The sequence below is a fragment of the Pseudorca crassidens genome, chromosome 2, assembly GCF_039906515.1.
Source record: "Pseudorca crassidens isolate mPseCra1 chromosome 2, mPseCra1.hap1, whole genome shotgun sequence".
In the NCBI taxonomy this organism is placed as follows: domain Eukaryota; kingdom Metazoa; phylum Chordata; class Mammalia; order Artiodactyla; family Delphinidae; genus Pseudorca; species Pseudorca crassidens.
The window spans coordinates 8,937,415-8,950,346 of record NC_090297.1 but is presented as its reverse complement, the minus strand read 5'-3'; the positions used below and the strand labels follow the sequence as shown (position 1 = coordinate 8,950,346).

Sequence of the window (12,932 nt, the reverse complement as noted above, 5' to 3'; positions counted from 1 at the left end):
CACATGCCCGCTGCACACACCACCACCAAAGGGGTGGGCAGACCACCTAAGCCACCCCTCCCCTCACCCTATACAAGGAACCAGCTCCCCCACTCCCCCAGAGTGAGCGAGGGATCCAGCAAGGGAAACTGTTGCTTGATTTCACTCCCTCTTGCTGCAGCAGGGGTCCCAGGAAAGCCTTATCTGAAACTCTTGTCTGGCCTCTTATCAATTTCTATTGATTAAGGAGGCCAAGAACCCTGGTCCTTAACAGTCCTTGCCCTGGTTGAGGCCCTAATCTAGCGCACTGTTGAGTCAGATAATGCAATTTAACAGTAGTTATTGAGCACCTACTGTGTGCCAGGCACCATTATAAATTCTTTGGCTTTGTCTATTATCAGTAAAGCTCTGGGCAGTGAAAAAAACAACACTAAGTAGTGCCTGGGATGGCAAGAGTTGCCCAAGATATCTGCACACTCCACCACCAGCCTGCGGCCAGGCCTCCAGAGGAAGGTGGCGGTACTGGAGGGCTGCTGCGTGCGAGATGTCTGCAGCTTGTCCAGGGGTCTGTCCCAGGACCCTCATTCTTCGAAGTCTGGCTCCTGAAATGTCAACCCCTCTCTGTACCTTGGACAGAGCCATATAAGTTGCAGCTTCTAAGGCAAGGGGCAAGACCTCCCATGAAGTTTGCCTTTTCCCCCAGAAAGCACAGGGCACACGTTGGGCTGGGAACACCTTTTATTTGGCCACATGCATCAGGGGTAGGAGAACTGCTCTCTTTCCAGCAGGAAGGAGAGGCAGAAACGTGGTCCGACAGGGTGGGGAGGTCCTGGGAATGGCAGTTCCAAGGGTAGGGTGGGCGCTTGGAATGCTCTCCAAGCCACAGAGTGCCTGGCCTAGGCATGGAGGTGGACAGGTGGTCCTTGAACTGCCCCCCCATCCCACTCATCCAGGGCTCACACATCCCAGCTCTCAGGGCCCGACCCTGCCCCTCACCTGCCCTGGGTTGCCGTGTGCAGGATTCCAGGGGGATCTTTTGGAGAGCCCTGCCCTCACTTAATACACATGTGGCTTCTGGGGCTTCACTGACAGTGAAGAGAGTCCAGACTTGGCCGGGACCCCACCCCACCCTGGGCCTGCCTATCTCAGACCAGGCCTGAGCCTCTGGACCAAAGCCACCTCCCTAAGCAGGCGGACAGAGTGAGAAAGCCTGGGAGTGGCAGAGAATGGGGCAGAGGATGGGCCAGCAGAGCCATCCTTCCACTCCCAGACCTGTCTGAGCTACATCATCGCTCAGCATCTGCATTATGCAGGGCAGCCACAGGCTTGCCAGATGTCCTGACTGTCCCAGGTCTGAGGGCCCTCAAAGAAGACAGTGAGAAATGACCCAGCAAGGGAAGGTAGACACATAGATCTAGGTTACCAGCAGAGCTTGGAGACCCTCCCTCAGAGGCATCTGGGGGAACACCATGCACCCCCCCAACCTCAGGGGCCCCCTCATTCAGGTTGAGACCCCCAGGCAGAGAGCTAGCTACCCATAACATATGAAGGCTGTACAAACGAAGAGGCTCCATGAAGAGGCAACTGGGGGGGGCAAGGATGAACTAGGAAGTCTGGGAGAGCCTGGCCTCTACCTCCCCTTCCCAAGCCCAGCCCATCTCTGACAGCAGTTTATCAGTTGGGGTTAGGTGGCTGGGGGCTCGGGGGCGTCATGGCAGTGGGGGCCCGATGGTGATGCTGCTGTTGGTGACCCTCGGGCCGTACCAGCCGGCCCAGTAGTGAGTGTCCACGCCGCCGTGCTGAAACCAGATGTAGCGGACGCCGGGTGGATAGTTGGAGAACGTGTGGGAGACCTGGGGGGCGGGGGCAGGGGGAGGGAAGGAGAGCGGTCAGGGGAGTTGACCCTGAGCAGGGTACTGCCTGAGGGGGTGAGGGGACCAGGATGGGCTGAGGTCTCAGTGCTCAACCCAGAGTCAGCAGAATGGAATTCTAGTCCTCAGTCTGATTTGGGGCAGACCACCTCCCCTGTCTGTGTCTCCTCAGTTTCCTCATCTGTAAAATGGAGCAAAATCCTGCTGGGTCCACTCCACGGGATTATCTAAGTGCAGATCAAATGAACTGAAGGAAATTTTGCAAGCTGCCGAAGGATGTCCAATACACTCATCACTGAGCACACGTGGCTATTTAAGTTAAAATTAATTAAAGTTGGATAAAATTAAAAATTCAGTTCCTAGTTGTACTATGAACTGGCTCTTATTAAGTTTTCAATTGTCACATGTGGCTCTTGGCTACCAAACTGGACAGGGCAGACAGACCATTTCTTTCTTTCTCTCTCTCTTTTTTTTTTTTTTTGGCTGTGCTACACCGCTTGCAGGATCTTAGTTCTCTGACCAGGGACTGAACCTGGGGCCATGGCAGTGAAAGCACCGAGTCCAGACCAGGGAAGTCCCAGACAGACCATTTCTATCACTGCAGAAAGGTCTACTGGAGAGCACCGGTCTGGATCAGAAGTTGGCAAACTATCCTCTAGGGGCCCACTGCCAGTTTTTGTAAATAAAGTTTTATTGGAACACAGTCATGCCCATTTGCTAAAGCTGCTTTCACAACACAACGGCAGAGCTGATGAGCTGAGTAGTTGTGATACAGTAAAACCTGCAAAGCTTAAACTATTTGTATCTGGCCTTTTAAGAAAAAGTTCACTGAACCCTAACCTAGATAATAGTAATAACTGATATTAGTAATTAATAATAGTCAATCTTTTTGAACATGGCTTTACCAGCATCATCTCACTGATAATCTTTGAGAGCTCAGAGCAGCCAAAGCCCAGGTAAGAAGCAGCAGAACTGGGATCTCAACTTGGGCCTGTCTGACTGCAGTCTCAGCCTTGGACAATGTGCCCCCTGTCCCCTTCCCCGCTCACACACCTCCCTCCACTTGGCATCGCTCTTCTGCTGGATGGTTGCTGGGTCTGGCTGGAAGGTCCCCAGAGGCGCATGCGCTGACGACAGGAGCTGAACACACAGCTGGTACTTGGACCCGCAGTCTGGCCTGGCTGCGAACCTGCAGGCAGAGGAAGGGCCCTTCAGGGCCTTGGAGATGGGGGGGCAGGGTGCGGGTGGGGCACCTGAGTGGCAGGGCCCCCCCCAAACCCTCGCCCCAAGCACTCACCAGTCCTTCACCTCGATGTCTGGCCGTGTGGTGTCCATCAGCTCCTCCCAATACCCTTCAGCCTTGAGGTCCACCACCTGGGACTTGAGGCAGGTGCTGGGGGTAGGTGGAGGGGTGGGAGGGGCTGGGGCTCGCCACTAGGGCACTGGGGGGCTAGGACTGCCCCTCCCAGAGCAGGAGAGACCCCAAGGTGCAGTGACTTGGGCTTCCCCCCACCCCGCCCCGAGACCCCTCGGATCTTACTAATAAGAAGTCACGAAGTATTTCTTGACCTGGTCATTGGGGAATTCCTGCCTCTGGTCTCCAGAGAGCTCCTCCACCTTCCACTCATCGCCTCCATTCACGTCCAGGCTCCAGAACTCAAACCCCTCTGGTGGGAAAGCAGAGTTCGTATCAAAGGGAAGCCCCTCAGTGGCCACCTCCCAAGTGCCCCTTGCTCCTGGCACCTCTCCCTGGATTTCAGCAGCTGCCCTCAAGCCCCGTGCTGGGGAACCCTGCACATCAACAGTGCCTGCCTTGTACTAGGTGCTGCCTGTGTGCCAGGCACCATGGTAACTGATTTCTACTGGGAATCCTGATGATGGGAACAACCAGACTACTTCTGGGATGGAATGCTCTGGTGCCAGTCAGACAGATCTGGGTCTAGTCCCGGCTCCACCAATACTGGGCTCTGTGACCTTAGGCAAGCTGCTTTCTCTCTCTGAGAGGCTCCGGACACGCAGGCTCAGTGGCCATGGCTCACGGGCCCAGCTGCTCCGCAGCATGTGGGATCCTCCTGGACCAGGGCACGAACCCGTGTCCCCTGCATCGGCAGGCGGACTCTCAACCACTGCGCCACCAGGGAAGCCCTTCTTGTTTGTTTTTTAAATAACCCTTTAAAACCATAGAAACTATTCGTAGCTCCTAGGCCAGATTTGGCTTAGGGACCACAGTTTGTCAACACGCTGGTGAAGAACATGGCCGTTGGGGAGTCAAGTGAGGCAGGCATGTGAAAGCTGCGGACAGCTTGGGGTTGTTTTACTATCATTTTGCTCCAGAATTTGGCCACATAATAGAGATTGAGGTTCTCATGCCGTCAAAGTGTCTACTTAGTCATTTACAGCACAGCAAGGGAAAAGAGGGGGCTCTGGATGACCGCAGAAGTTTTGTTTTACCTTTTGTTGGAATGTGCTGGGAAGAAGACCGGATCTCTCATTCTCTCATAAGCAAAGCCCCCTTTGTCTTCTGGGCAGTCCTAGTAGGCCTAGTCCTGGAGTCTGGGAGCCAGGCCAAGAAAATATGGCTCTGACTTCCTGGTCTTGTGTCTTCGGCACAATTCATTCCAACTGGCCAACATTCCCTCTCCTAGGAAAGGTCACTGGGGAAATAACCTTCAGAGTGGAATAAGAGTGGACCAATGCCACTCTTGGCCTCAGTTTTCCCATCTGAAAAATGGGTGCCTAATAGTACCTACCTCTTAGGATTATTGTGAGAAAGGAATTAAACCCCCCAAAGTGCCTGGCTGGCTCATAGTAAGCGCCTAATGAATGTTAGCTGGTATCACGACAGTCTGTGTGTTTGGGGGCACATCATACTCAGTCTGCACCCCACCTTCGGCGCACGGGTTATGCAGGAGGTTCTTGTGGAGGCTGCGGAGGAAGTAGAAGACCTTCCAGTCGGCCACGGGCTGGTCCCAGTCTTTGGTAATGAAGCCCTCACGCAGGCATTTGCGCTTCCAGAGGGTCACGAGGTCGATGAGGTCTCGCCAGAGGCTGCAGACCAGGCGGCAACGCAGCAGCAGCTGGCGGGCAGGCACGTGCGTGAACAACTCCAACAGGATGTTCTCGGGCAGCTCGTTGATGTTCCCCACCGCCATGGCTCTCCTGTGGTTGTTGAAAGCTACACTACAGACCTGATCCTCTCCCCAGGACCCAATATTCGCAGCACCCCGTGGTGGTGGAGGTTCCCTCCCGGCACTGCCATTGACTATCTCAGGAAAGTCACTGGGCCTCTCTGAGCCTCAGTTTCCTCCTCTGTAAAATGGGGCCAGGAACAATACTTACCTCCTAGAGGGGGTACAAGGAGCTTGGGACACAGCAGAAGCTCAGTAAAGAAGCTCAGAGCTCTGATTGTTTTTACTGGCAGCTCACAATAGCCTCTAAGGGAGGCTAAGGAGGCAGAAGAGGTATCAGGATCTGCCCAAGGTCACACAGACAGGAACAGAGGGGAAAGGAGCCTGAGCCTTCTCTGAATCTAGAGCCAGCTTTTTTCAATAGGTCGGACGGTCTTTAGCATGGAAATCACAATTCGCAGCCCCGCAGCCTGTCTGGTACCTTCCGCATTCTCTCTCCCATCCTCAAAACGGAGGAGCGGAGATATGGGGTGGGGGGGGGGGCAGGGATAATTATCATTGTCTCCGACCGAGGTCCCAAGGGCCCTAGCCACTTTTTCGAGACCACGGAGTAAATGCTCTGCCTGGCTGGGACTGGAGAAGAGGTGGGCGATGGGGAGCGGGCTTTCCTATACCCCCACCCCCATCCCCGTGGCTGGGCTCCAGCCCCGGGTGTCCCCGCGCGCCTTCGACTTCCCATCCCTCCTCGTGGCTTTCAAATGTTTCCCAAAGTCTAGGCTTGGACCCCTGCGCATCGATGGCGACCCCAGCTCTGGTTCTTGCTCGCGCCGCCTCTCGAGGCCGCGCCGCGCAACCCCGTCGCCTGGGCCTTGTCCGCGCGGGCCTCCCTCGGCGCACTGCTGCTGGGCCCGGAACCGCCGAGCCCGCCCGCCCGCCCGGCCCCCGCACCCCGCGTCCCCGCTCCGGCGCTCCCCGCGCCCACTCCCGCCGGTCACCTGCCCTCTGCCACCGCTGTGCGATCCCGCTCCGTAGCAGGGGCTGAGCCAGCCTCCGCCTGCGGTCGCCGGTGGATACAACCCCGCCCCAGCCCGCCGAGCCCCGCCCCGGCCCCGCCTCCACGGCCCGCTCCGGTCCCCGGCCCGCGGGGAGTACCCGGCTTGGGGTGCGCCCCCCACGGATGTAGGAAAATTACCTGGGGCGGGGCGGTGTCGTGCCGGGAGGAGCCTCTGCCCACACCCTCCGCATGACCCAGACTCTCCCAGCCTCCTCCCAGCAGCCACCCCAGGAGGGTGCTGGGAGACGCCCCGAATCGGACTCCCACCCGCCCCCATTAAAAAAAAAAAAAAAAAAAAAAAGAAACGACTCCCGACCTTTCTTGGCCTCCTGGGTCCGCCAAGGAACCGGGAGCCTCAGGCCTCGGGCCGATCGCTCCGGACTGTGGGGCGTCCCGGCGCGGGGCCAAAGGCGGGGCGGGGGCGGAGGCGGGGGCCTTTAAGAGGCGCGTCCGGCCGGGACCCGACCCAGACGTGAGCAGCGCCTGGACTCGCCGCCGCCGCCGCCGCCGCCGCCGCCGCGGGACTCGGACAGCCCGCCCGCAGCGCTCCGGGTCCTCCTCCTCTCGCGACAGCGCTCTGCAGCGATGGACGGAGACGGTGACCCAGGTAGCCGCCGCCGCCGGATCCACTCGCTCAGCCCTGGAGGGGTGACCGGGGCAGGCGGGCGAGTGCTACGGAGAGGGGGCATCAGAGAGCGAGGGGGCCCCGATACACAGAGCGACACACTTTCACCCAAGCAAAGCCCTTGAGACAGTCTCAAAGGAGCACAGTCCTCTGTCTGGTGTCTTGATCTGCTGGAGGCCTTGAGAGATGACAGGCAGAGAGGGAGGACTCCCGGGTCCCATTTACCCGGGAAATAGCGTATGAGTAATCCCACGTTCCCACCTCCTGAGGGTCTATTGGACCCGGGTCTGGTACCTATCTGGGATGGAAGAGGCCACAAGCCTTTTTATTCCATCAGCTTCTTCCATTTGCCAACTCTGGGCCGTGAGATGCCTGAATCTCCATGAATTTCTTGGGGTTACTGGCTTCTCCTCACCCCATCCCAGCCTTCCTCCTGCGATCCCTTGTCTGGAGGGACTGTCCTTCCTTTGGGTGGCTGGATGCCCAGTGGGAACCAGGCTGGTGGTGAGGGAGAGTTGGGACATCAGCTCTAGCCGATGCTCAGGGCCCTTTGAGACTGCCCAGTCATCTTGTCTGGCACCAAAGGTCCCCCGCTCCCCATCTCTAGAACTCTCCGCTGGGCCTGTAGGGGTTGCCTGCTGAGTCGGGGTGGGAACAAGACCTGCCCCCACCCCTCCCTCACCAGGCCCATCTGAGAGTGGCCAGTTGCTTGGGGAGACAACGGGAAACAGACTGATGCTCACTCAGGCAGCCGAGCTCCCCACCGCGTCCCTCCAGCCCTGAAAATCCTACCTCCTTCCGCTCTTGCCCCCAATCCGTGGCCCCCTTGCCCCACCCTTTATAGGGCCCCAGAATGGGTTCCTGCTTCTTCCCAGGGCCCAGCTATTCCCTGGACTCAGGGGCCCAATCCAGGTGAGTGAATAAGCCTCGGAGGCAGCTTCCAGGGGCCAGATAACTTTCCGAAGGCAACAATGTGGGGAGTTGTGTGTGCTCAAGAGGGGGTGGGGGGGCCTGTAATCAGATCTGGGGCCTTGAGTGCCAGGCCTGGGGCCAGGAGAGGGGACTGGGCGAGGTGCACCTTTCGGGGGAGCATCAGGTGTCCACCAGGGCCAGGGCAGGGCAGGGCAGGGGGAGGGGTGGAGAGGTGAGGGCACTGGGCCCAGCTCCCCAGAGAGCTGTGGGCAGCAAGATGGGCAGGTGACATGGCTTCAGGGCAGGCATTTTCCTCTCCGCCATCCCACAGTTCTGCGGTGTGACTTGGGAGAAGTCAGTAAGACTCTCTGGGCCTCAGTTTCCTCCTTGCCAAAAGGGAAGTGTGAAGCCCCACATCATAAAGATGTGGCAAAAAAAACAAAACAAAACAAAAAACTAACAATGAAGGGAACTGTGCTGAGTAATAAGATTCACTAAATAAGATCTACTGAGGACTCACTGTGTGCTCTGGGCTCCAAAGACGTAAACCCTGATTGGGCTCTCAGGGGGCTGAGAGTGTGCGCAGTGGGGAAATGCTGCATATGAGGAGGTGAAGGGCTGGCCGCCCAGGTTCTGGCAACACCCAGTCTTGGGTCTAGGCCCTGCTCGTTCCTCCCCTGGTGCCTGGCCTGTTTCCACCACCACCTTGGCTTTCCAGGGCCCAGCACTTAGGACTCCCCCACCCCCACTGTCCTAGGTCTGAGAGCAGTGGCCTCCCCCATCACCCAGAGTGGTTCTGTCACCTCCACACTGTCTTTCCCTCCTCCACTCGGTATCCACTTATTCAAGGCTTCAATGGCCCAGCTGAGGCCAGCCAGGATCCAGGAGACAGTCCAGCCCACAGCTCCTGATATCAGTCCCTCTTCTCATAATTTGGAATGCCCTTGCCCCCTCCTCAGAAGAGTTGAACATCAGATGACTGTCTGATTGGCCTGGGATTACCCCCATTTTACAGACGAGGAAGCTGAGGGCCAGGAATAGGAAAAGGAGTGAAGAAACCTTCTTTCCCGAGCACTTACTACATCTCCCTATTTGATATACATGTTCTCTTTTAACGAGCTTCCCTCCCCCATCCCCAAGCCCCTGTTCTCCCTTCCCTTCAGGCCTCAGATCCCCGCATCCCCTGCCTGAATACCAGCAGTGTGACCTTTGGCAGGTCGCTCCCCATCTTTGAACCTGAGCATTTTCATCTGTGAAATCAAAATCATAACCCTCAACTCAACGAATCATTTTCTCAGGGCTGTGATGGTTAAAGGTGGCTCTGGAGCCAGACTGCCTGGGTTTGAATCCAGGCTCCGACCACTCATTTGCTGCATGATCCTGGGTGTTTTTACCTCTCTGTCCCTGTTTCCTCATCAGGGAAATAGGGATGGTGATAGGGACAACCTAGAAGAGATGCTGTGAGGATTTAAAGAGTAAAAATTAAAACGCTCAGAATGGTGCCTAACACTTGCTAAGTGACAGGGAGCCAGGCAGGGCGCCAGATGCCAAACATGGGGGATGAAGCAGTGAGTTTCCCAGACCCGGTTCCTGCCCTCATTCCCTCAGTCTAGTCCCCGGGAAAGGTGTTTATAAACCGTCAAACCCTTGGACAAAAGCTAGGAAGGATGGAACTCCCAGCGGTGAGGTGAGAGGATGCTGTAGTAGGGGAAGTTGGGGAGGGCTCCCCTGAGGAGGTGACCGGAGCAGGGATCTTAGAGGGCCGTTGAGAGGGCTTCATTGTGTCAGGAGTATCATCAGTTCCTGCTGTCGGCTCAGGTATGGGGTTTACTGGCACTGCAGGGGAAACTGAGGCCTCTGAGGCCACTCTTCAGACTTGGAGCTGATCTGTGGCCCCGGGCTCCTGGGCCTCCTCCACAGGGTCCCAGGCTCTGGTCACGGAAACTCCGACGCCCGCTGAGGACTGTCCGAGCGCGGGTGGGGGCGGACGCCTTTCACATCGCGGCCGTGGCGCGCGGCGGGGGCAGTCTGGGGGGAGTCTCAGCCGCGCCCCGCCCGCCCGCCCGCAGAGAGCGTGGGCCAGCCGGAGGAGGCGAGCCCGGAGGAGCAGCAGCAGGAGGCTGGCGCGGAGGAGGCGAGCGGCGGGGAGGAGCGGCCCGAGGACGAGGGGGAGGAGGAGGAGGAGGCCGCGTACCTGGACGAGCTGCCCGAGCCGCTGCTGCTTCGCGTGCTGGCCGAGCTGCCCGCCGCCGAGCTGGTGCAGGCCTGCCGCCTGGTGTGCCTGCGCTGGAAGGAGCTGGTCGACGGCTCTCCCCTGTGGCTGCTCAAGTGTCAGCAAGAGGGTCTGGTACCCGAGGGCGGCCCCGAGGAAGAGCGCGACCACTGGCAGCAGTTCTACTTCCTGAGCAAGAGGCGGCGCAACCTGCTACGCAACCCGTGCGGGGAAGGTGAGGGGTCGCGCCCCGTCAGCCCGGCCTGGGGAGCTCAGCTTCCCCTTCTGTACCATGGGCAGTAACAAGGCCAGCCTGCTTTGAGGGGTGGATGAGATAAGGCGCTTGGCGCAGTGCCCAGCACAGAGTAGCCCCAGTACAGACTGTAGTATTATCCTCCTGTCCTGCTCCGGGGCGGGGGAAGTCGGGGAGGCGGGCGGGAGTTGTCTCTCTCCCAGATCCTTCCACCCCCCAGGGAGCTGGGGCAAGACAGGCCCCGCGGAGGACCCTCCTGGGAGGGAGAGAGAAGCTGGGGACAAACAGGAAGTGCTCACCATTCACGCCCACCATCGTCTGCCCACCGCGACACCATTCAAGGACCACGTTCATCCTCCCCCCCACGATAGGGGCAAGAGCCACCCTGCCACACCCTCGCAGGGGCTGGGTGACCAGCGTGGGGCTGTGGTGTTCCTACAGAGGACTTGGAGGGCTGGTGCGACCTGGAGCACGGTGGGGACGGCTGGAGGGTGGAGGAGCTGCCCGGAGACTGCGGGGTGGAATTCATCCACGACGAGAGTGTCAAGAAGTACTTCGCCTCCTCCTTCGAGTAAGGAGAAGGGGGATGGATGAGAAGGGGGGGGAGGGGACCTCCACTCAGTCCTAACCCCCAGTCTCCCAGGTGGTGTCGCAAAGCGCAGGTCATTGACCTGCAGGCTGAGGGCTACTGGGAGGAGCTGCTGGACACCACTCAGCCGGCCATCGTGGTGAAGGACTGGTGAGCGGCCGTGGGGGAAGGGGAGCGGGGTTGAGGGGCGAACTGGAACCGGCTACTCTGCTTGAGAGACTGCTGCCTCCCTGCTCTAGAGCTTGCAGTCACATGACCATGGGTTTTCAGGAGAAGGTGAAAATCCATCTCCCCTCCTGAGTTTTAAATGTTGGCAATTTTTTTTGTTTTTGTTTTTTAATATCCACCTGCTGTCTCAACAAAAAGTGTCCCTGTGGGTTGGCTTTGGTCCCAACACTGGGTCTGGCCCATCTGGGGTTTAGTCCTTGGGTTTGGGCAAGTCACTTTCTCTCTCCGGCCTCGGTTTCCTCATCTGTAAAATGGGAACATTGGTATTTCCGGTCAGCAGGGTTAACTCCTGTAGAGGGTTGGGCCCAGAGTACCCGCTCAGCAGGGCTGAAGCCTTCCCCGGGCGCTTCCTCCCTCCCTCCCTCGGCGCAGGTACTCGGGCCGCAGAGACGCCGGCTGCCTGTACGAGCTCACGGTGAAGCTGCTGTCAGAGCACGAGGACGTGCTGGCCGAGTTCAACAGCGGGCAGGTGGCAGTGCCACAAGACAGCGACGACGGTGGCTGGATTGAGGTGAGCTTGGAGGCCCGGGGGCGGTGGGGCCGGGCTCGTGAATAGCCCGCCCACGGCCCGTGTGGGCGGGGCAGGGTTGGACTGGCCGAGAGGCTGCGCTGAGAAATCCAGGGGGCTAGATGAGGGTCAGAGCGCCGGGGTGGGGTGGCTGGGGGAAGCCTCGGGACTCCGAGCCTGACCCTCCCTCCCCCTTCCCCCTGACTCCCCACCCACAGATCTCCCACACCTTCACCGACTATGGGCCGGGCGTCCGCTTCGTCCGCTTCGAGCACGGCGGACAGGACTGCGTCTACTGGAAGGGCTGGTTCGGGGCCCGGGTGACCAACAGCAGCGTGTGGGTGGAGCCCTGAGTGACCCCTCCTCCAGCCTCCCCCAGCTGCCTTGGAGGGCCAGAGGCGCGGGGGTAGATAGGGCTTAGCCGGTAGCATCCTGACCTTCCGCACCCGGCGCACTCCTCTCCCGTCCCATGCTCGAAGACCAGCCCCCTCAGAGGGAAAGATGGGTTTTGTTGGTATATATTTGCATCTAGAAAATAAGATGGGTGAGGGCGTGGGCCTACACTGGGCCCGCCGCTGCTGAATCCCCTGCACCTAACACTGTGCCTGCCACGAAAATGGGCGCTCAATAAATATTATTTGTCGGAGGAAGGAATGAATGAACACAGGGATGAATGAACTCCCCTCCCTTTGTTCAGTCTCTGTCTCTTGAGGGCCCCTGGCCCAGCCTGGAAAAATACTTGGTGGGGTTCCAGCTGCTCTGGTTTCCAGGGGCCCTTGGGCGGGTGCAGAGCCAGCCGGGCCTGGTCCCGCCGGACAAAGGCTGGGATTGTGAGGCCAGGGAGCGGGGAGCTGGGCCTGGCGCCCGACTGACACCCAAGCTGCCCAGAAGCCAGAACCGAGTGTGTGTGTGGGCCCCCCCTCCTGGCCTCTCTTGATCCCTCTCCCCGTTTTTTTTTTTTTTTCCTGAAGGCAGGATGGTGGGTGGTGGCAGCATCTCATCTAGGGTACCAATTCTCCTGGGCCCAGGGATGGATGCCAGTGGCTTGAGGTGGGGGATGGGGGGGGTGACAGGCTGGGGGGCACAGGAAGGATCAGCTTGGTGTCCCTCTTCAGTTCATGCCCACTTCACGCTGTCCTCCTTGGCTTGGTATTGGATCGGACAAGAGTCATTAGCATCTGGTCTCATTGGTCATTTTCCAAGCCCTGCCCAGAGGCTGGCCCCTGGTACTGGTTTGAGGGGAGGGGTGGAGGGAAGGGTGTGGTGCTAGGCTCTGGACCAGGAACTCCCTTTCTGGCCTCCCCAGCAGCTCTCAAACCCAGCCCCCTCCCCAGGACTCTCAGCTGCTGGTCTTGGGGGTGGGTGAGGGTCTGAAACATCTTCTCTCCTCTCCTAAAGGATGACCAATAAAATCTCCATGCCCCTCCAGCTTTCCTTTGATTCTGAGCCCTGATGCCACCTGCTGGTCAGGTGGGCTTGCAGAGTTTAAGCTGGAGCCTGCCTGCATTTGCTCATTGGCTCATTCATTCACTCATGATTCCTGACGCCCCAACCAGGGGCCAGGCCCAGCACA

The 12,932-nt window shown here is 58.7% G+C and overlaps 2 protein-coding genes across 5 annotated transcripts; one reads left to right on the top strand and one right to left on the bottom strand.

Moving 5' to 3' along the window:
* Positions 1 to 699: 699 nt before the first annotated feature.
* On the bottom strand, positions 700 to 6,492 carry FBXO44 (F-box protein 44). 4 transcript variants are annotated; one of them, XM_067720494.1, is made up of 6 exons: positions 6,349 to 6,492; positions 4,738 to 5,009; positions 3,391 to 3,517; positions 3,148 to 3,243; positions 2,904 to 3,039; positions 700 to 1,832 (listed from the first exon to the last, which is right to left on the bottom strand). In XM_067720494.1, the coding sequence occupies exons 2-6, from the start codon at positions 5,000 to 5,002 to the stop codon at positions 1,689 to 1,691; spliced, it is 768 nt and encodes a 255-aa protein (XP_067576595.1). In that variant the 5' UTR covers positions 5,003 to 5,009; positions 6,349 to 6,492; the 3' UTR covers positions 700 to 1,688. The 4 variants fall into 4 exon arrangements, with proteins under 4 accessions (XP_067576595.1, XP_067576578.1, XP_067576587.1 ...); XM_067720477.1 differs by lacking the exon at positions 6,349 to 6,492 and adding an exon at positions 6,171 to 6,296; XM_067720486.1 differs by lacking the exon at positions 6,349 to 6,492 and adding an exon at positions 5,974 to 6,068.
* Positions 6,480 to 12,021, top strand: FBXO2 (F-box protein 2). The gene is made up of 6 exons (XM_067720465.1): positions 6,480 to 6,639; positions 9,639 to 10,016; positions 10,476 to 10,605; positions 10,678 to 10,773; positions 11,224 to 11,362; positions 11,578 to 12,021. The coding sequence occupies exons 1-6, from the start codon at positions 6,618 to 6,620 to the stop codon at positions 11,710 to 11,712; spliced, it is 900 nt and encodes a 299-aa protein (XP_067576566.1). The 5' UTR covers positions 6,480 to 6,617; the 3' UTR covers positions 11,713 to 12,021.
* Positions 12,022 to 12,932: the final 911 nt, after the last annotated feature.

Coding starts and splice junctions, on each gene's coding strand:
- FBXO44 (XM_067720477.1), bottom strand. CDS start 6,223: ATGCGGAGGGTGTGGGCAGAGGCTCCTCCCGGCACGACACCGCCCCGC. Junction 5,010..6,170: donor ACGACACCGCCCCGCCCCAG/GTAATTTTCCTA, acceptor CAACAACCACAG/GAGAGCCATGGCGGTGGGGA. Junction 1,833..2,903: donor GCGATGCCAAGTGGAGGGAG/GTGTGTGAGCGG, acceptor CCCGCCCCCCAG/GTCTCCCACACGTTCTCCAA.
- FBXO2 (XM_067720465.1), top strand. CDS start 6,618: ATGGACGGAGACGGTGACCCAG. Junction 10,606..10,677: donor TACTTCGCCTCCTCCTTCGA/GTAAGGAGAAGG, acceptor CCAGTCTCCCAG/GTGGTGTCGCAAAGCGCAGG. Junction 11,363..11,577: donor ACGACGGTGGCTGGATTGAG/GTGAGCTTGGAG, acceptor CCCCACCCACAG/ATCTCCCACACCTTCACCGA.